The 26637-nt window shown below is 37.4% G+C and overlaps 1 protein-coding gene across 6 annotated transcripts in view; it reads right to left on the bottom strand.

Moving 5' to 3' along the window:
* Positions 1 to 26637, bottom strand: part of SYT9 (synaptotagmin 9) — a 68610-nt gene that overhangs the window by 30101 nt on the left and 11872 nt on the right. For 5 of the 6 annotated variants that reach the window (XM_067296170.1, XM_067296166.1, XM_067296171.1 and 2 more), the window contains exons 2-3: positions 10592 to 10943; positions 7016 to 7562 (exon numbers count right to left, since the gene is read on the bottom strand). In XM_067296170.1, coding sequence (XP_067152271.1) covers positions 7016 to 7562; positions 10592 to 10943 — 899 coding nt within the window. Of the gene's footprint in view, positions 1 to 7015; positions 7563 to 10591; positions 10944 to 19934; positions 20468 to 26637 lie in introns of all 6 variants that reach the window. The other variant, XM_067296169.1, reaches the window with a different exon arrangement.

Here is a 26637-nt window from a genome sequence, read left to right on the forward strand (position 1 = left end):
AGACGAATGTATTGGTTTACTGTTCCCACTAACAAAGTTGCATGGTATAATTTAAGGATAGGCTTGGCTGACGGGGTTTACATTTTGGCTTTACTTTATGAGCAGTGTGTATATTATTGTGAGCTGTTTCACTGAAGGATAAGGCTGTCTCTCGGAGAGTGTTGTTTAGAGTGAGATTTCTAGAAAAAAAAAATTGGCAGTGGAGAGTGAGAACAGAGAGCAAGGGGAAGGGGGAGGTGTAGTACAGCGATGGCTACAGACTCTTCCAGTAATCTAGAAAAACGGGAATTTAGGATTCTGTTTAACCTGTTTTAGCACATAGCTAATATGTGGAGGAAGGTGTTCTTCATACACTACTGCTGTTCCGGGGCTGATGCTGAACAGAAATATATGTAAAATAAAGACAGAAGAGGGCACTCAAGAATATGTAGCATTGATTGGTGGAGGAAGAATGTGTGTGGAAACCAGGATTTTCATTTCATAAAGAATTCTGAGTTATTTTTATTTTGAAACAGAATATCCCTCAACTGGCTTGAAACATTTTTGCTTTGATAAAAAACAAAGTGTTTTGTTCCTATTTCAACTTTCAAAATATTTTAAAATATTGCAATAGAAAGGCATTCCAAATGAGAAATCAAAACATCTTATTCTGAAAGTTCAGTCTTGTCAAAATAATGGCTTCTAAAAAATTATTTCACTGAAATGGGCCCATTTCTACTAATATATATATATATATATATATTTTTTTTTTTCAGAGCAGAATATCCAGACAAAAAGGCTTATTTGGAAACTTTGATGGCTGTGCTTCCTGGGTTATAGAAACTTCACATTGTACATATACATAGACACAATTCTCTAAATTAATTTGGTCTTAAACTAATCCCAAAACCCCAATAAATGCCATTGAAGTCTCAGTTAACATTACAGCATTCATCCTGCTTCTGACCATGTCTGTTGAGGTAAAAAGTTGTTATGTAATCACTTGCACCGAACATTCGTCATTATATTTAGCACCAAGTTTGGAGTGCTTGCACTGGTGACTCAGGACCTGCCTACCTGCATATGAAACCAGTGTTTTTCAAAACACTTGACTATTTTAAACTTCGGACCATTCAGAATTTGTATTCATTATCTTTCTCACAGTTACCAGTTGCTCCAACCAGAATCAGACATCCGCTGTCCTTAAGTTTTCTGAAAACACATGCCAATACTTCATCTCTATCCCATATAACAGTTTAGGCTTCAGTCCAGCAAGTCATTTAGGCATGTATACAAGTCCACTTTTATTTACTGCAGCAGTTAGGAGGTCCTTATAAGCTACTGCACTGTAAATGGGTTTATAGCTTTCTTCATGACTGTATAAGGTAATTATAACTGTATCTGTCCTTACTTTAGCCATGCTGAGTGCTGTTTCCTAATCATTTAAATCTATGTTATTTCTGATAAATCTTCTACAAGATGATTAGCAAAGTCATCAGATAAAAAATAAAACACAGAAAGACAAAAGGTGCAATCCAGTTTTGAAAATTAGCCTGTTTAAATATGTGGTTATTATAAAATGTGGAAACTATAGGAAAAACACTGACTAAAGCAGTTATCTGATGTATGATGACTACTGTAACTGCTGTGTTGATGCTGAAGGCTAATTAATTTCTTTTGCATCCTTACTGTGGTGGTCTATAGAAATCTGCAGGATTAAAGACTTTTCAGCATTTTTTGGCTGTGAAATGATTCATTATACAGGGACTTTTAATTTTTCTGTGAAATTGATTAAGTAAGTATAATCAGAAAAAAAAAAAAAGAAACAAACAGTGACCTTCAGGGCTTAAGAGAAGATGAATATCCAGAAATCAGCCACTTGAATGTAATTATGCTTTCTATATTTTTTGAGTACTACTTAGTTTTGGTTGTGTTTTTTTAATATATCTAAAATGTGAGATGAATCTTACCTTTTGTGTTTACTGACCTAATTTGTTTAGCCATGAAATTGCTGTTCCTTAAGCTTCTGGCATGCTTTCAAGTGGACAAGATATGTTGGTTTGCAAATCTGTCTCTTTCAGACAGACTTGCATTTGCAAATCAATTAAATAGGTACCAGTCCATATCAACAACTGATTGCCTCCCTGATGCCAAGGCCTACCAGGTTTTAAATAAACAGAATGTCAGTTTAATTCTGGATTTGTCTTCAGTATTGGAAAAAGTCAACTAATGTTTCCCATTTACTGCTACAGTCCTAAAAAGTAGACATGGCACTTAACATCAACAGTTTGGATTTGGAGTCATACCTAGAGCCAGAGATTTCATTTGTTTCTGTTCCTTCTCAAACTGTTGACTCAAAAAACTTCATTTAACTATTCTAAACAATTTAAATCTTTTTCTGAGATCTCCTGCTCAACCCTATCACTTTTTTAAACCCAGCAACTTGCCAAAACAGGAAATTTAGAAGTATTGGCTAAAACATCATGGCGAGCTACTCATTTTAAAAATCAAAGTAGGTGGACTTGGTTGACTTACTGCCAGCGGCAGTATCTGTAAATTGTAGAGGAAGATATGGTTTAAGGCTGGTGCCAGGAGTCTGCAGCTTCTGGATCCAGTCTCATCTCTGCTACTAAGTAGTGCAGTGTCTTGAACAAGTCACCTTCCCTTTGTCTGGGTCTGCTCCACTGTCCATGAATTAGGGACATTATTGACTTCTTTCAGAAAAGAAAGTTTATTTTACTCAGAGCTTTGAGAGTGCACTAAGCCTCATGTCATGCACCTACACATGTGCATTTGGCACACATTGAATTCTTCACAGCCTGTTAGCAGGAGTGGTCATGAGTGATGTAATACCTTTAGAGAAGTTTTTTTCCGTTTGAGGACAGAATAGAGTTTTGAACTGCAGAAAGTCTGGCAGGCTTGCTGAGGTTTCAAAATTTTACACTTTTATTATGCTTTCCATAACAACTGACTGAAATGTTTAATCTCTGTCTTTGCCTCTTTTACACATACTGTGGTTGGCATTAACATCTCTGAAACAGGGAACTTGAAACTTCCTTCTGGTGGTGGTATGATTCCAATTGCATCTCAGGTATACAACATATATGCCTAAAAATACATCTCCTCATATCTTTCTTCCTCAGGCAAATTTGACAATAAGAGCAGTGAGCAATCAGTATTTCTAGAATGTATAATTTCAAATACTTATAACCATCCTACTTTTTAACTCTCTTCTTGTCAAACCACTAGCTTGTATATCAATGTACAACTTAATTTCATTCTTCTTTTAAACTGTGGTTTTGTTTACCACTTCTATGCATAAGGAATTCAGCATTGTATCAGACACCATTGTTTTCTTTTTTGCCTGCTACTGGTATGTCTGAAGTTTGAAGATTTTAAAAAACTGATGCAATTCATTTTTTAGCTTTGCATCGTTTACCATATGCTGGCTCTTTATGAATGTCAGAGTAAACAACTTGACATACAGTTCTTGTTTCTTTATAGCTTTGAACTCCCCATAGGTCTCTTTTGGATTCTCAGTGAACCATCCACATTCTCTAAAGTCTGTGACATATTGCTTTTCAAATTCTGTATCTATTGCTCAGGGTTAAGTCTTCTTCTGTAATCTCTTTCTCTCTTTCTTTCTGAAATATTTTTCTCCTCTATTTCCACCCTCCTTTTGTACTCTGATTTTTTTAAATTTATTTGAAGGGTAGATGCAACACCCTTCAAGGCTTATCAACAACAGCAAAGCACTTCAAAATATTCAAACACTCAAAAGCAGAGTAACCTTTTGAATCCTTTCTAGTATTTCTATTGTTTATACATAAAGAATAAACCATTGTTTTAATCTGAGCAAAGGCCTTCAACTTTACCAGAGTTTTGTTTCACTTCACACCTTCACAGGAGGTGGATACAGCAAAAAGCCTCAAGTGAATCACAAGATAAGGATAAATGATAGCAATCAATATGGTAACTATGATTAACAGAACATTAGGTTCATAATCAATGCTAAGTCTTGTTGTAAATATCCTATCAGAGGAGAATGTTATAGAAAGAGTTATGAAGACAGATTACTCTGGGATGTTCAACCTGGGCTGAGAGGACAGAAAAATGTCAATGTGGTGTTATGAATAAGAGGTTTTTAAAAGCATGTATTTTGATCAGTTTAGGCATTTAGATAAAGAACCATTTCATAGCCAACATCAGTTTTCACTGATGCCTAGACTTCAAGTGTAACTGACTTTGCAAGCTGAAAAGATACCATCAGCATCAAAAGCTATATAAGACAGGAGTCACAAATTTGGCTCCTAAAATGAGCTGTCATTTTGGAAAGTGCTGGCCCAACTAAGAATGGACATTTCCAGCGTTCTTTCTTTCTTCCTTCCATTATTCCCCTGCTCTAAGTGCAGTGACTTTTAAATATTCTTTTCTAGAAAGAAGATCACCTGCCTGGAAAGTGACAATGGCCAAGCATTTTGAGAATCCAAACAAGCCATTATGAACTAGAACTAGATTTCTAGTTCACAGGAATCCATCCTTTTCTTTGCCCTGTAGCTGCCTGGTCATGTTTAACAAACAATTTTTGTGAAAAATTTTTCTTTCTGGATGCCCAGCAGGTTATGCACATGGATATTTAGCATCTTCTGAAAGAGAAGGTTCTCCTAAAATGGACTATGTGATAGTCTCCTGTCCTTCCTAGTTACTTTTTTTTTTTTTTTTTTTTTGCAACAAAGCCATGTATTTTGCCTGATCACATTTGAGTTTGAAGATGGTAACCAGGGAAATATGAGCAACTCTTTTCTCTTTGAAACATGCCACCACAGTCTATGAACTTTACCAAAAAAAACCAAACCCCAAACAAACCCCAAAACCCTGACTAAACAAAACATACCAACCCTTTAAACCTAACCAGAAAAGAGAGAGCATCTCCTTTTTTCTTGATGAGCCAGAAATCAGTGTAATCTGCCTGCTAGATATACAAAAAGCTGATCTAGTTCCTTTCATGTTCATCTCCACTTAATTATTTGTTCCATTAAACACTCCACTGCTGCCTTTTTCTGGTTGGAAAAAATGCCAGTGTTACAGGAGAGAGATTTTGTGCTCAGAAAAACTGAGATTAGAAGTACAATCATTTTGATATTGGATATATGTGTTTGGAGGCAGATTGCTTTGGAGCACGTAGAAACTTTTTATGCTGCCATGCATGTTTACATTACTGCTATGTTATGAAATAATCTCAAACACTGGGATGGCAGTAGATGTTACAATGTATCAAAACTTCATTTTGGATAAAAAAACTTTTAGTGTTATTAAACAGAAGAAACCACATGGTGTATTAGGTGAATTTAATGGCATTATTTGTAGTGGAGCTGACTTATTTCAGGCATATTTGTTGGGCAGAGGATTTGATGCATTCTTTTATATTACTATGTCAAATTGGATTAGAACACAATAAAATGGAGAGTAATGTAAAATAAAAGGCTTGTGGGATCTCTGGCTATACAGTGTAATAAGATACACAAACAATTAAAATGAATGCACTCTTCTTCAGAAAAGCAGAAATATGACAAAATTGTCCCGTGTGGTTGTGTGGACTACTGTGTTGCCTTGGTTTATCCCTCCTGTGCTGTACTCTCCAGTGATCTACATCTAATGATGCAGGATTACATCTAATGATGCAGCTTTGGTAAGTTTGCCTAGCATTTTTCTGTTTTGGAATTATTATTTGAAACAAGAAGACATTCAAAGAAAAAATGATTGAAAAGCTGCTACAGTTATAGTTTCGGTTTGCAACCATAAAGTGCCTCATGGTGCTCAAAACTTTGCTAAATTTTATGTCAGAGATTCACTAATATCACTTAATGGCCTGCTTTGGAATGCAGCCAGAGGAGTATTTGTTTTAACAAACAGCTTCACTGAGTAGCCAGTAGGATTCAGCTTCTGTGGTCAGTCTGTAAGATATCTAAACTACACAGACAAGAAAGCTAACTTGAATGTGCTGAAACTTGGTTTCATTTCTTAAATGATGCTTGGAGGGATTGTCATAGTTTTACTGAGTTAGTTCTAACCTTTGGAATTTTGGAAATGTTAATTAGAAAGCTGAGTACTACATAATTTCATTTATCTGATACTTTTTTCTCAAAACTCACATTAGTCAAAATTAGACTGTCTCTCCTACTGTGAGTCATTTGCTTTGAAAAAGTCTCTGTTAGCTGAAAACCCAGTGACAAGTCTAGATTCCAGGTCATGTGTCGTGTTTGGATAAACAGGGTTCCAATTCACACAGGAGTTAATATTGACAGGAATTAATAATTTAGCAAGTTGTTAAGTGGCCCATATTTCAGTCCTGATATTTTTAATTTCAGAGATTTTAGAAAATCTGAACACAAACTTAAAACTGTATGTCATGCTGCTTTTGAAGTTTGAAAGGGGAAGTGATTAAAAAATATATCAGATCCAGTCTTTTGCCCAGTGCTGAAGAAAGGAATGGTAGATACCAAAGTCTACTCCAGTGTGCATGAACATTCAACTTGCACTTGCTTGTAAAACTGAAAAGTTGAATCTGGGACACTTAATGCTGCACAAAGCCAGGTTTTCACTCAGGGAATGACTACGATCTGCTCTTTTAGATTCTTGCTTCTAATTTGTGATTGAAGAGCGAGAACTTTTCATAGAAAGTCAGCTTCATCCATCTCTGACACTGAGTGTCCATGTCCCCCCACCTGTTACCCTCAAAGAAGAGAACTGCAAATGCTGCTGCTGAAGTTCCACTGTAGTGTAAAATGGTACGTGCCATGGGTACACAGCATGTTCCAGACAAATACTGACAAAGAACATTGAGAAGTGACCTTGAAATAAGGACAACGTCAAACGTAGTGACGAATTCCTTGGATTAAGGTCAAATCTTGAGAAAGAGAGAGAACAGTATATCCTTCTTCATAAATCTACCAGAGAATTCTATTTATAAGCAGATAAAAGAAAGGAATTATAATCAGAAACAAAAAATCTCACAAAGAAAAATTATAATACTTACATTGGTGACATATTCAATATCCTTCCAAATATTACATTCCCTGGGAAAATCTGCCAAATCTAAAAAATTATCCACTATCACTTGGCCAATCAAGTCATGCCTGGAGAATCTGTCAAAGTCATATACAGAGAAATGGAGTTTCCGTGTGTTCAGGTCATTGTATGGGACAGTAAATAAAAAAACGTCATCAAATACTGGATTTAGGGTCTTTCTGTGCACTTTAGTCTGGTGTTTTGTTTTCCTATCAGGAAGCAGGTATATCTTCACATACGGATCTGAAGTTCCAGAGAAGTCCTTTGCTGGCAGGTTGATAGCCTTGTGGATCTTCACTATCAGCTGCTCTAAATCACAATCGTATTTCAGAATAAAGTTCAGTTTTCCACATGCCTTGCTATTATTTCTCTGGCCGTCATCTGTGTCCACCGATCTTTGTTTATACAGCTCTGGCTTAATGCGGCCAATCCCTGTCAGTTGCTCCTGTTTCTGAACCTGCTGGATGTTGAAGTCAGGGTTGGAGAGGTTGAGCTGTCTTCGGATTGAATTATGCCTTAAGTGAAAATGAAAGAATTTAAATTGATTTTGTTGTATGATATCAGTGCACACACACTTAAGAGCCTGTCTTCATCTGACATATTTTTGGTTTATATAATACCACAGGGTCAGATTTTACTTGCATAAAGTGATAAAACACAATATCTAACAATTGCGAGAGCTCACCTTCAGCACTAGCCTACTAATATGGCATAATTTTCTGTTCCTACATCTCAAGCTAGTGGTATGCACTCTCCAAACCTGTCTGAAAATTGTAACAAATTCAAATTCATGGCAACTGCAAACCTAAAGGATCTGCCTTATTGGCATGTATAACTAGTGTAACAGTTCTTATCTGTTACCATTTTCAACTGAATCCTTTGGATTAATGCCTATGAAATGAGTTACATTATGTAAATGGCAGCTGGATCTGGCCTATTATGCCAGCTGAGCTTGCTGATTTCTGGTTTTAAGATAAAGATGGACAAAGAAGAATGCTTCCTGACACCTCTGTGTTTTAATTACCTGTTTTTGGTACTACTACTACTTTGTTTACAAGTGAGCTGTTCTGATCTGAAATGGTTTGTTGACCACTGCATCAGTTGTTTTATTTTTTCTCTCTCATAACTGCTAGCTGATGTACTAAGCTCTGTAGTACTTAGGCTGAAAGCTCCTTTAGTTTCATTACTCCTAGGAGAGAAAGTTGCTTTTAGCTTTGGTTCAGTGAGATTTATTATCTGGAGTCACTCAGTTATTGTGACTGAAATTTCCACTTCATGAGATGATAGCAGAAATCAAATTTGCAATTCCTGTAGGGGTAGTGGGATGTGAAAGTTGGATGAGGTAAAATCCTAATCTTGTATGAATTGGATTTTACTTCTTTGTCCTATTCATATTCTGCAACCATTCAATGTATTGGAGTACCATGGACTGTGGATGAACATAAAAAGAGCTCCTGGAAGATGTTAGTACAGGATTAGTCCAAAACTATTTATGTTGAATGTAATCAGCAATAGTTCCTCTGCTATCATCACTCATTCATTTCTTATAAATGTGTGTTTATGTGTGCTTAAAACAGGAACAGCCTCTTGAAAACTATCCTAATTTTTCTCTCTTGCTGCATAATAAATACATAATTATATAGTTACACATTAGGCATTTCCATGACAAAGTATTATCATGTCAAAAAAAGATTTATATCACTTAACCCTTAAGGTTCTTGTAGTAGTGGGAGGTGCAGAATATCCTAGGGAGGAATAAAAAGGAGGACACTGGAGGCAGTCCTTCCTTGTTGAAATCTTAACAAGAATTGTAGCAGAGGCTCTGTCACCACAAAGGAAAACTGCAGCTGTCCACCCGTTTATGCAAGAAAGGAGCAAAGGCAAAAGGTAAGCAAAAAGCAGGTGCAGTACAAGGAAGATGGGCCCCTCCTTCTCAGTGAAAGTGTCTTTTGGAGAAGACCTGGACAAAAGTATGGGGCAATAAAAGAGCAGGGCAAAGAACAGAGCCCATCTCAGCAAATAGTAAAGCATGGGGACCTGGACAAGAGTTGTACCCTTGTGAAGAGAGAGTCAGTGTAACATCTGTTGGAGAGGGCCAGACCAGGAACACTTGCCAGAAGAAAGAACTGCTGAGATTTACAGGAGTGAAGACATGGTTCATGCCCTCAAGAATAGAGAAGAAAAGATACTGAGGCAAATTCTTTTACAGATTGGGATTGCTGCTGTTTCTTGTGAGATGATATGCTGTGATGATACTGTGCATTTATCACTTGATTAACTGAAGTATCAGAACTGCTGCCCTGTTGTGGCAGAGAAAGCCTGTATCTGACTCAGTACTTTTGCAATATCAAAGGTACATATGAGAGCTCTTGATATTAGATGCTGGGTGTGAATCTTCGGTTGTTGATCTTATGACATACTTATTTCCCAGCAGTTTGAAAACAGAGCAGTACCAGCCCTGTACTCTGCTTCTGGAGTATTAGTCATGAGTTGGAATTCAACCTTGCAAGAGGTAGGGTGCATAATACTGTGTCACTGATCAGGCTTGGGTATCCATAATTAGGGCTTAAACCTCCTCACTATTCCTACAACAAACTGAGCCCTGGCCATTCTTACACTAATCTAAGGAAGAAAGACACTTAGAACTTTTTGCTGCATAGCATTCATGCTGTTTTGTGGACTTCTCAAATTCTTTCTAATACATATGTTTTGGACTACTAATAATTACTGAACTAATTCCTGGCTGCTAGCTGCTGTCACTTTACCCATGTTCAAGTATGCCTGCCTGAAGGTAAAAGTCTTGGCTAAATTTGCTCCCCCAGATGGCCGGAAAGAGGGCTAGTAAAGAACAACTGGACTAGTGTTGTACTTTCTCCAGCTGAAGTGCATCTGCTTTGACTCAGAAATCCACTAACTGGCTCTTCACATGCTGATTCTTTTTCTCAGTGTATGAAGCATAATCCTTTTATCACCTGCCACTCCCCACACTCTCACACTCCGTCTTTCCTGTTCCCTCCTGTACTGGTTCTCCAGTTCCCTTGGAGCCTTCATCAACTCTTGTTCAGTCACTTTTTCCCCCACAGTCATGACTGTGTCTAAAATCTATTGCTTTTAATCCCATTTCTAACTCTTGCAAGTGTTTCATTAGCTTGTCCTACTTTTCTTCTTTGACTGCTTTAAAAATCTTGGAGGAGATATTACTGACTGCTCAGCATCAGTATTAAGTGCAAATGAACATGCTTTACAATCTAAATCTAGGCTGTTCTGGTGCTTTAAGGGACACACAGCATTCTATCTTGTCCAGCTTCTGAGAGATACAAATGAGACAGTACTTGACAGAACAACAGAATACCACTGTGATCCAGTTCTTTTAATGTAAGATGTTTGTGCATCTTAAAGTACAAATTACTCTGGGTAATTTTTTTTTTTAAAGAATGTTGCAAGTAAATTATACATTTGCAGTAGATTAGTATACTGGATAATCAAGGTGATACTTGGCTGCATCTGTATTTATTAATATTAGAGAGAAATTAGAGCTACTGACCGAGCAGAAGAGGTTGGTTCTGTGATCTGACGATGCATTCGCACATTGTGCACACAGTTCTCTTTCATTGCTGCCTGAGCATCCAGTGGAATATCAGGGGAAGTGTGGCTAATCTTCATGGAGGACTCTGGATATGCTGTAGGCTGACCCAGATAATCCTCACTGTACTCATGGTCATTGGTGTCTGTATCTGTATAGTTCAGTGATTCTTGTTTGTTGTCTTTGTTCCCAAACAGCAGCCCACGCTCTCGCCAAGGGATCCAGCAAAGCTTCCAGGACACGAACAAAGAGACACCAAACAGAGCAAGACCACAGGCTGTGACAACTAAGGAGAGCAAGCTTATTGAGATATCTGCAAAGAAGAAAAACACAGGTGTGTCAGATCTTTAGTGCTCCTTGTTTGGAACTCTCCATCTCCAAAGTGGTATACAATATGGGAAGTAAACTTCTCCAGACTGCAGATCTACAAGAATTAAATTTTGGTACCTACAACAGTCATGTAATGGAAACATTAAATATTCTATTCTTCCCCTCCCTGCAGAAAAATTTAACCTTATTTGGAATTCAATATAAGGCTGATCTTGAGGCACACAGAACTTAGCTTATATTCTTTTCCCTCCAAAAGCTGGGAGAGATGAAGGGTCATCCTAAATATGAAATGGGCTGTCCACTTCTTCACTCAACTTCCTACTGACAAAAGAGCATTGTCTACAGCATGTTTTGCTTTTTCTTTATTTTCCTTTCATCTAGTACAGTTTTTTCAACCTCCTTTACCATATCTTATCCTCTTCTCTTCCAGAGATTGTATTATACTTATACAACCATGAACAAGTGCACATATGCACACACACCTGTCAGGGAATCTTTTTAGATATTCAATCTTGAATCATTTCTATTGAATGAAGTATCTTGTTTCATTAGTTTAATTCCACTCTTTCTAATCTTACACTCATTCTTATCTTTGAAAATGATTTTTTACTATCTGTACATGTCTTGCTGTTCAGCATTTACTTTGGGTACAGATGTCTGTTCAAAATTGAGATTTCGTTGTTTTTTTAACCCAAAGACTCTTTGGTCTGTTTCCAAATTTCTGGTATAAAAGGAGTGTGAAGATGAGTTTTCTGTTGTTTTTCCTCACATCCCTAACATTATCCAACTCCATAATCACATCAACACAAATAAACTATAACTTGGAGATGCTTTTCTCTATTTTGCACCTTGGGAAAATGACTCAATGAAACAGCTGTTTTTATGGTTATAGCATTTTTGAAATAAGTTTCTCTGTGGATTACACAATAGATCATGCCTTAAACACAATTAGTAAGAACTTTTACTGCCTCAAATTACAAACACCACCTTATCAAAGCAATTTTTCCACATTGCTTGTAGGTTCAAAATGTCAGGATGCATCTCTCTAGCTAACAGCTAGCTTAAATTTTCAAAGGATGCCATAAGGCTGAAAAATACAGCTTCTACTAGTACAGTTATTTAAGTATGACAATTCAGATGGAACAGCCTCAGTCAATTTGAAAAAAGAGTATTTTTAAAAAGTGAAAAACTCAATAGCTTCTGGCCCTGCAGTGAGTCTCATTCTCACTAGCCAGACAGATAAAACTTCTGCAGAGGGGAGGAATGACACTACAATCAATTTCACACAGGAGCTGCCCAACTTACTTTGCATGCTGAAAACCAATTTTAAACAATTTTAACCAGCATGGCCCATTCTGTCCTTCTCCCAGTTGTATGAAGAGAAAGCTCATTAACAGTGGGTACAGCACACCAGCTGCCTGGAATTATAGCAAAGAGTTTCAGAGCTGAAATTAATTAAGGAAATTCCTCTCATGCACAAAAGGCAATTTCGGAGAAAGTAGAATGGTCGTTCCTGATATTTTTGGAATATTTACTGGTAAACAAGTCTGGCAATGGAGGCAGGTACAACCTTTAATCAGAGATGTGCAGCACAGAAAGCGTTCCTTAAAAAGACAGGTGCTTCTCAGTTCACTCTGCTTTCACAAGAATTAGTGCACTGTATTCTCTAGCTCAATATTTGACATTGGGCTAAACTGCAACCTGAATCAGAGTGCTGGCAAACACTATAAGCAAGGCTGAGCAGTTTACAGTTAGGCATGGATTTTGGGAACAGTAGGGAATAGTGCTAAGTGCTGAGCAGTTCAGAAGGAACAGGTTTTTTTCAGTAGCACTATAATATGTCGATTTAGTGTGCATATTTCACCATGTTTTTTGATGATCATCTGTGCTCCCTTTTAGCATTTGACCAGTTCCATTAGTGACTAACTAATGTTTGTACTCTGCATTGATATGAGCTCTTGGTGCTCTGCAAGGGAGAAATCTCATGAACACAAGGAAGTCCCCTGTGTCATAGGTTCTTACATTGATCTCATTCCTAGTGCAACCATGATGTCAAGCTAAGAGTCCTAAGGTCCCTGGGAAGTGAGACAGATTTCAAAATACTATGTTGATATAAATCCAAGTCAAAATTTCTTAACTGTAGCTTCTTGATCATGGCTGCAGCATGACTGTGCTTCCAAATTCCACCATGTCAGAATATCTGGACGGGATTACGGTATGTTGAGAATAGGGAATTTTTTCCATTAAAGATGAGTCCCAATATTAAAAAACAAACATGCAGTTTTAAAACAAGTTGAAGCATCCAGTCAGTTCATTTGCATATGTATACAGTTCAATTTTACGAGCACAGCCTTTGCAAAGTGCTTTTATGCACCAATAAAGGAGGCCATCGATAGAGTGAAAATAAAAGGTCATATCTTCAAAATGGCCTGTTTCACATCCTCATCTGCAAATTTACAATCATATAGACCATTTCTACCAGTCCTTTCTGACATCTGTAGCGAATGAAGGCACGGACTCAAGAAGTGATGCATCTTGAGACCTTTATTGTTTGTTTCTGAGCATATTTATACTAAAAAGTTAGCTGCTTCAGTGGTTTTACAGATACACTTTGCTAAGCCAGTCATCATGCAGATTATGTCACAGGTAGCCAATCATTACACCGATCACGCACGCAGCGATCATGCCTTGTACTTTGCTACTTGCTTCCTAGTTGGAGAAAAGCTGTCTTGTTCTTAACCTTGGTTCCCACTGCCTTCTGCTGGTTTATCTGTACTTTCTCAGGATGTATCATTCCCAGCTGCACCGGTGTCCTTGGATATGTTTATCTGAGGCTCCTGTTGAGACTCCTTGTCCGAGCTGGTAACAGTTCCTTCCAACTTAACCCTGTCATGACCCTCCACAGACATCCTCATTTTGAAATAGAGAGCATAAAAAGTTTAATATTTTAAAGCCGAGTCTAACTGTTTGAAGTCTTGGCATGCAATTCTGTATGTGGTACTTCCCTAAAGCCAGAGTTGGCTGGGAGCTAGAACCTGCCTATTCCCTGGAGAGATTCTTCTGCATCTTAATCTTGTATTGCAATCTTCCTGAAAGCTTCTGAAAGTGATCACTCATTGTGGAGCACAGCTCCAAATGTCCCAGAAGTTTGGGACACAGTTCCCTATTTTCAAAATGTGATAAGACAGTTTTTACATAACAGAAACTATTTGAAGACAGTGAAAGGACAGAATGGCTAAAGACTCCCTCAGACTGCAACAGTTGCAGTCAGCTATTTGCCTCTTAGGCCTAGGTCTCTGTATGTCCTCGCTCCTCTTTGTTTACTTCTTTCCTGAAGCAAGTAGACAATAGATTGAGCTTTATTTTCAAATACTGTAGTCACTGACAAAGTTTGCAAAGTTAAAACCCCACAATGAAGCATGTAGTTCACAACTGGCATAGGCATATATAAATTACTCTCTTTTAGGAGAGTCTCTTGGGGCTACTCTAAGTGGTGCAGCTTTTATACAATCTCTTACACAAAACTGAGTCTAAAATAATCAGTCAGACTAAGAACACAGAGGTGCTTTTAGGGGTGCTAGGTAGGGTTTGTTAGAGGGGCAATATGAATACTGGTTAGAAAAAATACTACCTGGCAGTCATGTATTAGGATATGATAGAAGTCTTACTGACTGAGACATTTACAGCTAGGCAAGATAAGGACTCAGCAATTTACTGTTGGGCCCAGCCTGCATCCACGAGAGGACAGCTATCCAGTGCCACAGTTTCTTTCCATCTCAAATACTTATGGTTCTTTGAGGAGACCAGCAGAATTGCCCTTTTCAAATGCTCCACATTGCGCTCTCTCTGTAAAAAGGAAGGTCAGGTGGCTTAAACATGTTGCCTTATTCACTGAGTTTTAAGAAACTATAATGAACTAGGTTATCTGCTCATATTAAAGATCAAGATTATTTTTATTTTTATTTATGTGGGGAAAATATTTTTTGAGGGCTGAGTAAAAATTAAAAACCTGTGGGAAAACGTTTCTTTCCAAGGTCCCTTCCATGTCCTCAGAATACAAGAACAGATTTACAGCAAATACCTCTTTCCTATCCCCACACTTCTTCATCTCCAGAGAGCAAAAGAAATAAGTTCAAGGCTTCTACAGACTGTTAGTAGTGGGTAATTCTGAAAATCCTGTAGGTCTTTTCTCTAAAGAGCAGATTTTCTAAGAGAAAATTGCAGAACATATATGAAAACAGAGAAACCAAGGGAGGCAAATGGAGAAGTTGAAGAGAAATCTAAGATCTAACTGTAAAGGCCAAAAAAAACCCAAAGCATGGAAGCAGAACTGAGAAAAACTTAACATTCAGACTGCTCTTCTGCTCTATCATTCTTAGGAAGCAAAGTGATTATTTTAAGAGTGTGATGCTCTTGGAGGCCTTCCTAATTTGGGCAAATCCAAATATAAAGGATAACCTCAACTTGCTTCTTTGGCAAAGCATATACTGAATAATGTATGCTTTGGGTAAGAATTGAGCATATCTGGATTCCTGCTTCCCTGGATGTAATTGTAGAGTCATGCAGGACATTCCTTATATTAAAAGAAATCTGTAAAAAAGGAATTACTAGAAACAACTCTCTGAAGTTTTCACATGAAATATATAATTTCATGTTGTACTTACTTTTGAATGTAAAATTGAAACTAGACAGCTTAAGGGGTTTTTCTTCTTGCATTTAACTAGTTTCATGGAGAGGAAAGCTGTATTGTTCTTAGGTACTGCACACATGCTGTATTTGTGACTAACAAAGCAAATATTAAACACAGTGTAGTAGTGTCAGATGTCATCCCCCCATCTCAGATCCCAGTTCATTTACTGCCCTATCAATGAAATAACCATGGGATCACTACTCCCTAAATTCTAAATGTCAATCTGAGTTCACAGAGGTGATGTGAACTGTTGTCAGTGGCTGCTGGAAAAAAAAAAATTAACATACCCTTACATTCCTTGAGTAAAATTGGGCAGAGTTATAACTGTAGAAATGTGTCCATACAACAAGGCAAAAGGGGCAAGCTAAACAAATGAGTTACTGTGAAAGGTCAGACTTTTCTGAGAACTTGTTGGATTCATAGGGGAAACAAATCTTCAGACGGAGACAGACAAGGGACAAAGATAGGAGCTAGAAATAACCTCATGTACGATTAACTTCTAACTTTGCCAATCCCTGTATTACGTTCCTGTCAACAATACCCATAGCTCTGTACTATAGAGACAATCATGCTGCTAGTTCACCATGATCAGCTGGGATCAGATTAGGATAAAATATAAATACTAAAGAATAGTTTCAATAACTAATTCATTAAAACTAGAAATTCTGGGAATTGTCAAGATTAAGATATTTCAGCTTTTTATGGAAAAACAGGCTTTTTTGCTGTCACACCTTCATAACAAACACAATCTTTCACAAAGGATTGCTCAGTCAGAAGTAAGTTTGTTTTTCATTCATCTTGACATAAAGGTCAAGATACAAATGCTTCAGTGTATCAAGTTTTTAATGCTGATAGTAACTTATCTAAATACACTATTTTTGCACGTGTCTGAAGGTTTCAAAAGCTGCAAGGGGCCTCCCAGTGCATTTAGCACCTAAGAAGGGCAGGAAATGTTTTTATCTTGGATATTTAAGAAACACTGAGAGCCTTTTTACATGAATAAGGAAACATCCACTTGTGAGCACCAGAGACTGTAAGGTTACTGGGAAGGATCAGAAATTTTTATATTTTATTCAAAAAGTCATCTACAGCAGTGACGGCCTGTTGAACCATATTTTCAAGTATTTACCACTGAGAAAAAGTGTGTTAGTTTGATGCATCTAATAAAAATCAGCAATTAAAAAAATAAACAGTTCATATTTTCAAAGTGTCCTGAAGGTTTTGATTTAGACCTTTAGTGATAACGAACAAGAAGAGTTTGTATACTTCTTTTTTCAAACACTGCAGACTCAGGCATATGGCACCATATCAGTTTACATTCTGTTTGTAAGTTCAAAGGTTTCTCCTTTTCCTTCTCTCATTCTCCCTCACTCCACCCCTTCTCTCCCATGCATATACTCACACATGTACTTCCCAAGTCTAAGACTTACATATATCAGTATGAGCAGAAAGCTAAGATTCTGAAGCTAAGTAAATATTAAATTCATAGAAAGTGGCCACTGACATAAGCTCAATAAATGATGTTCTCTCTAGAGCTTTGATGGTATATAAGAAAAGGTTGTTTAGCACACAAGCAGGATTATGATCACTGAACATATGATACAGTTTTTTCAAATCATCTAGTTATAAATGGGTTAATTAAATAATTGAGTTCTGAGAAGGCTGTCATCTCTTTAATAATGAGTCCAAATGCACCTACTTTCTGTTAGACAGTAGGCATATTGCCACCACATTCGAAGTACGAACTGATATAATGAGCAGACTTTGGAAGAGAAGGTGGCACAGACAACTGAGAAGTCATGTCATCATACACTGCAGCTTAAAGGGATTGCTAAGCATAAATTATGAAGTTGTAAAAAAAAAAAAAATTGGCAGATCACAGTGAAAATTTAAGTCACATAAATAAATGTAGTCATGCTGTTAGTAGAAGGCCTAAGCAATAGCATTTCTCTAAAATCATATATGTTTTCTACAGTAAAGATTTGCAGTAATGTTCCATACAATAATATCATCCTCTTGGGATATATATATGTATATGTAATTGCTATAAAAAGTAATAGCCTCTTCTAACATGGAATTTTGCAGGTTTCAATCTTGTTATGCTCTATTCTAAAGCAAACTCTGCATTAATCTTTTATTATCAAAGCACCATTTTACATATTATGTAAGAACAGTAATCTGATAATTAAGTGGATGTAGAATATCAAAATAATCAACTGAATTAAAATCAAGCTCCAAAACAGCTTGAATGTGCTGGACATCAATCCATTATATACTTACTTAGGCTTGTCTTTTTTTCACTTGCAGAAGGTAAAACAAATACCAGTCTCTGTTTACATTCTGTATTCTGATAGGAGATATTTCTAATATTTTAGATGCATCTTTATTGTCATTATTTGTCATATCCAGTCTCTTGGAGAAATTTTGTACCTTGTGCTTGCAGCATGTAGAATCTACACTCATTTTACTGGATTTGCATTTTCATTAAGTTACTTTGACTAGATCTGTATCTTATCTCCTGAAATTATTCTCTCCAGAAAAATTAGAACAGCTAGTTCTTTAATATGAGGAACTGCAGAGTATCCTTTCTGCTTTACAAAGAAGAGCAAGCAAACATTTATGATTAACTGTTGCTTGATCAACCCACTAAACCGTGCTGTCAGCCCAAACTTGAAAAACAGACCCGTTTTCTAACATCCAAATCTTAGGCACTAACAGAAGACAATGTGGCTCCCCATTCCTGTAAAGGAAGATTTTGCAGATTCCTGTCCTTTTTCTGCTGTGCTTTCTTTGCTGTCCTAGATTGCTTCTTGGCAAAGCCCTCTCTTTTATTGAGGTTTCTAGACACACCATGTGAGCTTTGGAGCGTTGGCTGTTTAAACTGAAAAAATTGTCAGGCTAACACTGGCAGCAGATGAACCTGGTGAGCAATTTAGTGCTTTTTCCTCCTTTTCTTCTAGAATATGTGGAGGAAATGTATTGCTTTTCAGATTTACTGTATAATTCCTTATGCAAAAAAAATTGTCCCTTCTTACAGATAACATAAACGTAATTTATTTCAGTACTTCCCAAATAACATATGAGGCATCTATATTAGTGAGTTAGCATTGGGAGGCAGGGGAAGGGGGAGGGAAGGATTCTTTTGGTGCAAATTTGCTTTGCATCTATACTTGGAGTCTGGCTGGGCTCACCTGAGTGCACCACTGATATATCTGAGGTAGTTTACCTCCTGGCTGCACTGCAGTGTAGAGTCCTCCTGCAGTTTGCACTCCAGGCTGGCCTGATGCATGCCAGGAACTGGCAACTGGCACAAACTTCACTGCTGGTGAAGGCACAACGTGGACATACAGTCCTATAATCATAATTGCGTGCAGCTACCCATACTCCTGTCCTTCTGTCTTTTGTGCCACACTAGCTGGTAATGTAGATTTACCTGTACTGTCTTTATGCATGAATTACGGAAATAAGTAGGATAAGTAGTGCAGGACTGCAAGTTTGGTATATGAGCTATGTCAAAATTTTAGTATTTTTCTATTCTGAAAAAAAACTCAAAGATCCCCTTATTCTGAATATTCTTGTAAGCAATTAACTCTCTCCAATTTTGAGCTCCCAGCAGCAAAATAGTAATGTATTGTATGCTTTAGAATATATACAGTATCGCAATTACAGTTAATTGCAAATGAGATTCTCCATTAGGCCTAAGAAGAAACAAAGGAGACAAGCAATTTAACAGATTGCACTTTCAATGCCAGAATCAATTAAGACTTTCCAAATCCTGTAAACATTATTAGTAATTAGTAAGCTACATGTCACTGAGTGTCTTTGACTGATGTCCAGCATGTACTATCTTGTTGTGCTTAGCTATTAGAGAAGACATACTAACAAACAAGTGTTTTAACAGACAGTCTACACCACACATTTTTTGTGAGAGAACTACAAATCTGCGTGTATATATACTGCTGTTGCCAGGGGGCTCAAGCCTGTTTAGACCAGCCTCTGGATGCCACTGACAGCATAAATTCTGAATAATAATTAATTACTAGGCAATACTAACCAAAAGAGGATGAAGCTGAATATGAAGTAGTGGTCATAGCACTGAGCATAGTATTCAATTTGGTTCACTATTAGATGATGTCAGTATCAGGGGATTACAAATCACTTCAGGGGTTATTCTGCAGTGAAATACCACCAGTTGCAGAGTATCTTACTTCTTCTAAAACATAATTTAAAATGTATTAGGTTCAGTCAAGCAATAAATAAGAAAAAGAAGATAAATAACCTTACCAGGGAGAGAAATTATAATCATGGTATGCAGCATAGCTTTTTTTAAGAACTAGTTCAATTGTAATCGCTTTCTCCAGTGACCAGCTGGACCTGATCAGCTCTCCATGTTATACACCAGTATCTCCATGGGGGTGTACATAAACAAATGGGATGCAGCCAAGGGGCTGTCAACTTTGCAGCGTTCTTCTCAACTCATGGTTGTTCTTCAAGCCTATTCCAAAGGGGCTCCAGAAGGGCAGCAGGAGAACAACTGCTCTCCATAACTCCCTTACAATTATGAATTGTGCATGCGTGCAGAATTACAAATAGTGCATAAAGAAGAAAATGTTGGCAGGAGTTCTTTGTTCTCAGAAACCATAATACCACAGCAGTAGGATACTAAAAAAACAAGCAAAAAACCCTACACACTGTGTGGAAACACTGAGCCACAGCTTTTGTATCTTTTCTCCTCCCCAAAGAATTGCTCTGCTGGATCACTCTTAGGTCTGAGGAATTCCTTGGTTTTTTGAAGAACTCCAAGACTTCTGCTACTTCTAAGGAGGAAAAAAAATATATCAAACATAATGGTATAAACTGATGATAAGTTTCTAACTGCTGTTCTTCCATTTTCTGGTCTCTACATTTTTTATTCTTGCCTAGAAAAAAATACAGTAGGAATGGTGGTTTCTTCTCAGGAGAGACCTTGCTAACTCCAATGCTGATGATGGGGTTTGCTAATTTTTCAGCTAATTCAGCAGTATGGTTTTAGAATAAGTTTTTTGAACACTTGGTACATCAACAACATATCCTATGGTTTGATTTTATTAGGAAAAAAATACACATAAAGCTACATTACATGAACATTATTTTAAGCTTTCTCTTTAGAATCAGGTACTTGCATAGATCCCTCCTTCAGGAAGTGTCTCTGAAGTGTCTCTGATCATATTTCCTTTAAATTAACACTATTTCGACCCTTGGGTTGACATTTAACAAGCTACATATGCCTCAGTAAGTTAGCCAAGATTACCTTTCACACTATAAATTTCTAAATCTGCTGACAGTGCACAGCATTGAGGGAAAAAAGGGACCACATTCTTATATTTTTATGGAAGAATTTGTGAATCTCTTGTTATAGCATACATTTATTGTTCAAGTAAGACAAAGGGAATAAATGAGAAAGATGCATGATTTTTCAGAATGGATCATTATAATACTTGGACAAGGAATTTCAACAGAAGTAGTCACTTCTTATTTTCTGTAACTACTATAAGGCTGGGATTTGCAAAAATACTTGAAGGACTTAAGTATCAAATTACCACACAATGTCAGTGGGGTGTGAGTAGATTCACTCATGTGCATTTCTTTGAAAATTTTACTCTCAAAGATTATTCTGCGTTAAAGAAAATAGTACAGAAATCATGAGGTCAAATATGGTGGCTCTGTTTTAGCAGCTTTTGAAATCAGTTACAGCAGGATTAAAATTTACCCCCAAATTAGATAAAATCAGATGAATATAAGGAAAGGGTATATTCTCTTGAATGACTAAAAAGTGCAATTTGAAAAAAGAAAATGTTTCTCATGTAAGTATAAGATTATATTCACTTTAATTAAAAAAAAGACACAATTATATCATTAAACCCAATTAACTTAAAACAAAAAAACCCTAAAGAGCTGCATGTTCCAAATTTCCAGACTTCTAAAAATCAGGCTATTAGCAGGTTGCTCCATAGAAAGTGAGCTGCATAACTATTAAACAATTTCTGTAGAGGACTTTCATATAAGGGGTGGATGATTCACTTTAGAAGTTATTTAAAAATGGAAAAAAAATGCATGTTGAGGTTTGCTAATGAAATTAATAAATATATATGCTTAAAAACAAATAAATTGAGACAGTAAAAATCCACTGTTTAATCATGGTGGAGGGAGGCACATTAAAAGACCTCTCCCACAATGAAAGACATTTTTTATTGCATATTCCTGCTACAATAATGTGAAAGAGATTACCATTATAGTAGTCCTTTCAGTTTTGGTTTCAAATGGTTTCATGCTAAGATGTGCATTTGCAAAACTAACCAGACCATGAGAGTTAATGTTTGAAACCCTTATGCTGAAAAAGGGGTAGTAAACTGCAAAATGCTGAGTTATCCAAAAGATAGCTAAAAGTTAACCTGTTACTACTGTTGCACAGTGAGAAACAGGCTAGAGACTGGGGTGGGATTTAGGTCTGCAAACATAAGCTTACAAAGAGATATCAAGAATAAATTCCATATCTAAACATTGAGATTAAGCCCAGCATAGAAATAGAGTGTTTGAAATCCTGTTTATGCTTTTATTTATTCCCATTTGAATATATATTCCATCAAATCTCTGCATCTCAATTATTGCTTCCTTGCTAATAACACAGGCACATTATTATTTGCTAACCTACAAAGGAAAAAAAAATTATTGTTTATTATTTATAAGAGGAAAGTGCTGAGACGCCCCAGCAAAGCACGGACTCTTGTTGTCTGATCACTATTAAAATACAGAGCCGTATTCAGGAAAATGACTTTCAGACCAAGTCCTTGGGCCTAGTGTTTTCTCATGGCTTGCTTGCTAGGCTGTTTTCTGCTCAGTGCTTTACTGTCGTCACATTTCAGACATGCCCCATTCTCTCCATGGATTACGTACAAAGGATTAGCTGGAATTTTGACTGCACATCAGTACAGAAAAGGCAACATGAATGGTAGAATAAAAGCAGCATAGAGAGACTTCTTGCAGGTCACACACCAAGTCACCTGCATAGTTAAGAAGAAAAACCCTTAGTTTTCTCAGTACCCAATTAGTATCCTATCCAGTCAACATACTACTATCTCTAAACAACATCAATGAATCAAACTAGTTTGTGTTAACACAATGTAGAGTAATATTTGATTCACAAGCATTTGCAGCCAGTCATCTCTTTGTATGTTCGCAGTCCTGATTCAAAACAGCTTTGGCTAAGTCTTTCCATTATCTTAAACAAACATGTCAGTATCCTTCCATTAATTCATTTGCTGAGTCAGGAAATACTTTTTTAAAGCTTTTTTCAAAGACTAATAGGTAAAAGGGTAAGCAGCATTTAGGTTTCTTAAAGTCAACTATATTAATATTTCTCTCAGAAATACTTAATGGCTTAGTGCCTATTTTTCTATTTGCTGTCACTTACTGGGAACAATACTGCTTGAAACACTGTAAAAATAGGGTCTTTCCTTGTTAGTCCATATTGCTAGTTATGCAATACTTCTGTACGTAACATTTTTCTAGTCCTATTCTAAGAAAACCAGCTTTAGTTAGTGGCAACATTCCCATATTAATAACCCTGGAATGTATATATTATTTACAACGAATCCAAGATCTTATGTGGATACAGACTTTGAGGTGATGTTTCTTCTAACATCAGTTATATTATGCATGGCAGGTATTCCAGTGAATTTAATGCAGCCATGCTTCAGAGTGCTGGGACAGCTACAGAAGAATTAAGAATTGCAAAAACTGGTTTATTACAGCTTTGAATATTTTATACTGTTGGAGTCCATGAACTTGTGTATTTCCCTGATGCAGCTGACTACTCTTGCTGTCATGCATTTCGCTACGTTCCTTTACTGATTGGTTTATCACATCTAGTTTGCTGATGTATCATTGATACAGCATTTTAAGGCACTAGTTTTATAGCTTTCTGATCTGTTTTGCTTACTGATAGAATAAAAAGGGATTTTATGTGCCTAGTGTAGTAGGTGGTGAAAAGAGCAGCAGTGGTGAAAAGAGGAGGGAAGGTAGCAGAGGATGGAGCTTCTTGGCTCCTCCATCTCCCATACAGCGTATCTCATACTAGATACTGTTAAAAGGGTTGGGAAAAGGGAAGGGAGAATGGAGAGAGAAAAGCAAAGGGAAGGGAGAGAGCACAGAACTCCTCTTTGTACACGGATGAATTTATCCTTGGCAAAAATACCTCACCAAGTCAGCAAGACCATCCTGAGAGAAAACCCAGGTGGGAGACAATCAGGGATGCTTCTCAAGAGAAAAGGGCCTGCTGAAATAAAAGGCAGTACAGATTTGTGGTTCTGAAGTCCCTAATTCCCCTCCCCTCCCCCCGTGCTCTCATGATTTTGAATGAAACATTAGTACTGCTTCAGATGCTTCTTCCTTCCAAGGCCAATCAGCTGCTCGGCAGGGCGTGAAGCGGTTGTTCATTTGAACAGCTAACTAGGAAGTGGAAGGACAGGGCTAATTCTAAGACTCTTCCAGCACAGCTGAAGCTCACATTTGCCTTGACACAAGGGGAATGACCTGAAGAGCCTCTATCCACTTTGGAATAAGAGAAGTAGTACTGCATTAATTCTGAGTAAAGAAGCCTGACTTGTAAGAAGAAATAATCTTTCACTAGACAACCATGAACAATTAACATAGTTTTGAGATTTGAGTAGAGACCTTGTCCTGCTTAGTTCCATGGCAACAATGACCACTGGAAATCTTCCTCACGAGAGGGGTACAGAAAAGCAGGAAAAACAGCCAAAACATTGAGAATGTAAAATATTTTGACAAAATTTCTGTTCCATCTTCTTTTAGTGTACAGAGCCTTCGGAAGTAGTAGTAAATCCTGAGATTGTATTTTAGGTGATGCTGAAGGTGAAAAATCACTTCCCCCGTCTGGGGGAGGAAAAAAAGTTGAGGTGGCTGAAGCTTGTTGCTGGTCTGCTGTTGCTATAAAAGTCTGTTCTGGTTTCTAGATTCTAGATGTCAAGAAAGACACAAAAGAAGAAAGAGAAATACATCAAAGGAAGAAAGTGCAGTTTTTGTCACAGTGCTGGGTCTCACTTGTCTCACTACAGCCACAGAAGGACAGATACAGCAATTATTATCAAATCACTCTGGCAAACCTGTATCTGTGCAATACTATTTTGGGCACCACTTTTAGCTATTTTATAGTCACTGACTCATGGCAGCTGTATGAAAGAAATCATCTTGACTAGCCAAATCACTCTTTATAATATAACAACAACAGAACAGGAGACATAGGTAGAGAATGAATGAGATAGGTATGAACAAGACCTATTAGCTTGAGAATGAGAGCAGATAAAAATGTTACAGCTTCTACATTTAGGAGAAGCTGGCAGGAACAGTGATATTGCTGTATAGGAAATAGCTGAGGTGACAGCTTTTCCTCATTAGATGAAGCCATGATGGTAAAGCTTTCTCTTTCCTGTTTAGCCACATCCCTAGTGTCAGTGTCAAGTTATACTTTCTCAGGCAGGCTTGCCAAACTAAGAACCCTCTTAAAAAAGTAATAATGGGACCCCAAAACAGCCAAAGCTTTTAGACAGATCTGCCCGTACCTTTTTCTACAGTGACCTCCCCAAAGAAGATCAAAAGACTTTTAAATTCAAAAAAAGGCAAATTTCACTATAATAAAACTAGAAATATAATTTTACAAGAGAAAGTGTAAAGTGACTAGGGATAACAGAAAGAAAAAAGGTATATGCACAACTTTTCCTGCCTACTATGTCCCTGTAGGTAGGTCCTCAACCCCAGGCTTCAATTTGGTTAACTCAAATTTCTGACTGCCAGCAAATCTGCTCAATGCTCTTTGGTCCCTTGGCACGTGAGCGATGTCTGTCCCTTCCAAGGCCTAGCTGCCTGTTCTGCTCCTTGTGCCAGTCTCACAAGCTGCACAAGGCTGCCCCTGCCCTGGACTGTAGCACTCTTCCCTGCTGCCCCTGGAGGTTTCTGGACTCCTGGCTGAGTGGGTTCAGTAGCTATGCCAGTAACAGAACCCATTCCCACCAAGGTCCATTTCACCTCCTCTTCTTCTTGGAACAGAAACTGAGAACAAACAGATCAGACAGAAAAATAGCTCAATCCCTTACCTTCCTGTTTAGCACTTAAGCTTAATCTCTGGTCCCTATTTTCCAGTTCCATACTCATTTTCTTCACGAGATAAGATGATCTCATCACAGTCCTTGACTAGGATAGAGAAAACTTCTGTTTTGACTCATTCAATCTACCATTAGCATTTTTTAATTAAAAAAAAAAAAAAAGCATGGAAAAGATGAAGATTGAGCTAGACTTTTGTTACCATGGATGCTTTAGAGGCATCTGCAGAAAGAGGAGCCTTTTCTGGTGGCATGCTCTGCTGCTAGAAAGAGGACAGTCATAGAATTAAACCAAACTCCAATACTCTTGGAGCAGCTAGTTTAGATTTTTGTCTTTTATTGTCCCAAACACATTGTTAAAGCTTAAAGAAATAGTACTGATAACAGGAGAAGTGTTCTGTGCAGAGCTTCTTGTATTTTGAACCAGCGCGAGATCTGTTTTCTGTGTTTGGTTGCTAACAGCCCTAAAAGCCCTTTTCTGAAGATAAGAATTGTCATAATGCCGTTGCTGCATATCCAGCATCAGTCCTATTAAGGAGACTGGAATCGCACTCAGCTAGAACCTCCCCAATACCTGGTGTGTGTCTCTGTAGCCAAACTCAAAAACATTCTGCTCCTTTATGCTGTGCAGAGACCTCAGCATAATGAATACTTGAGATCACCCTATTTATGGTAGACATCCCAAGAAATATAGAATAACTAGCCCTTAATTTTATCCATAATGTTCTCCAGGGAAGATAAAAGAAACTTCTCTTTCAAATGCGTAAAACATCTGCTACAAATGGAAATATAAGATTATAAAACTGTTGGTCTCACTGATAATATAACTAGCA

This window comes from Apteryx mantelli, chromosome 4 (assembly GCF_036417845.1).
Source record: "Apteryx mantelli isolate bAptMan1 chromosome 4, bAptMan1.hap1, whole genome shotgun sequence".
NCBI classification, from domain to species: domain Eukaryota; kingdom Metazoa; phylum Chordata; class Aves; order Apterygiformes; family Apterygidae; genus Apteryx; species Apteryx mantelli.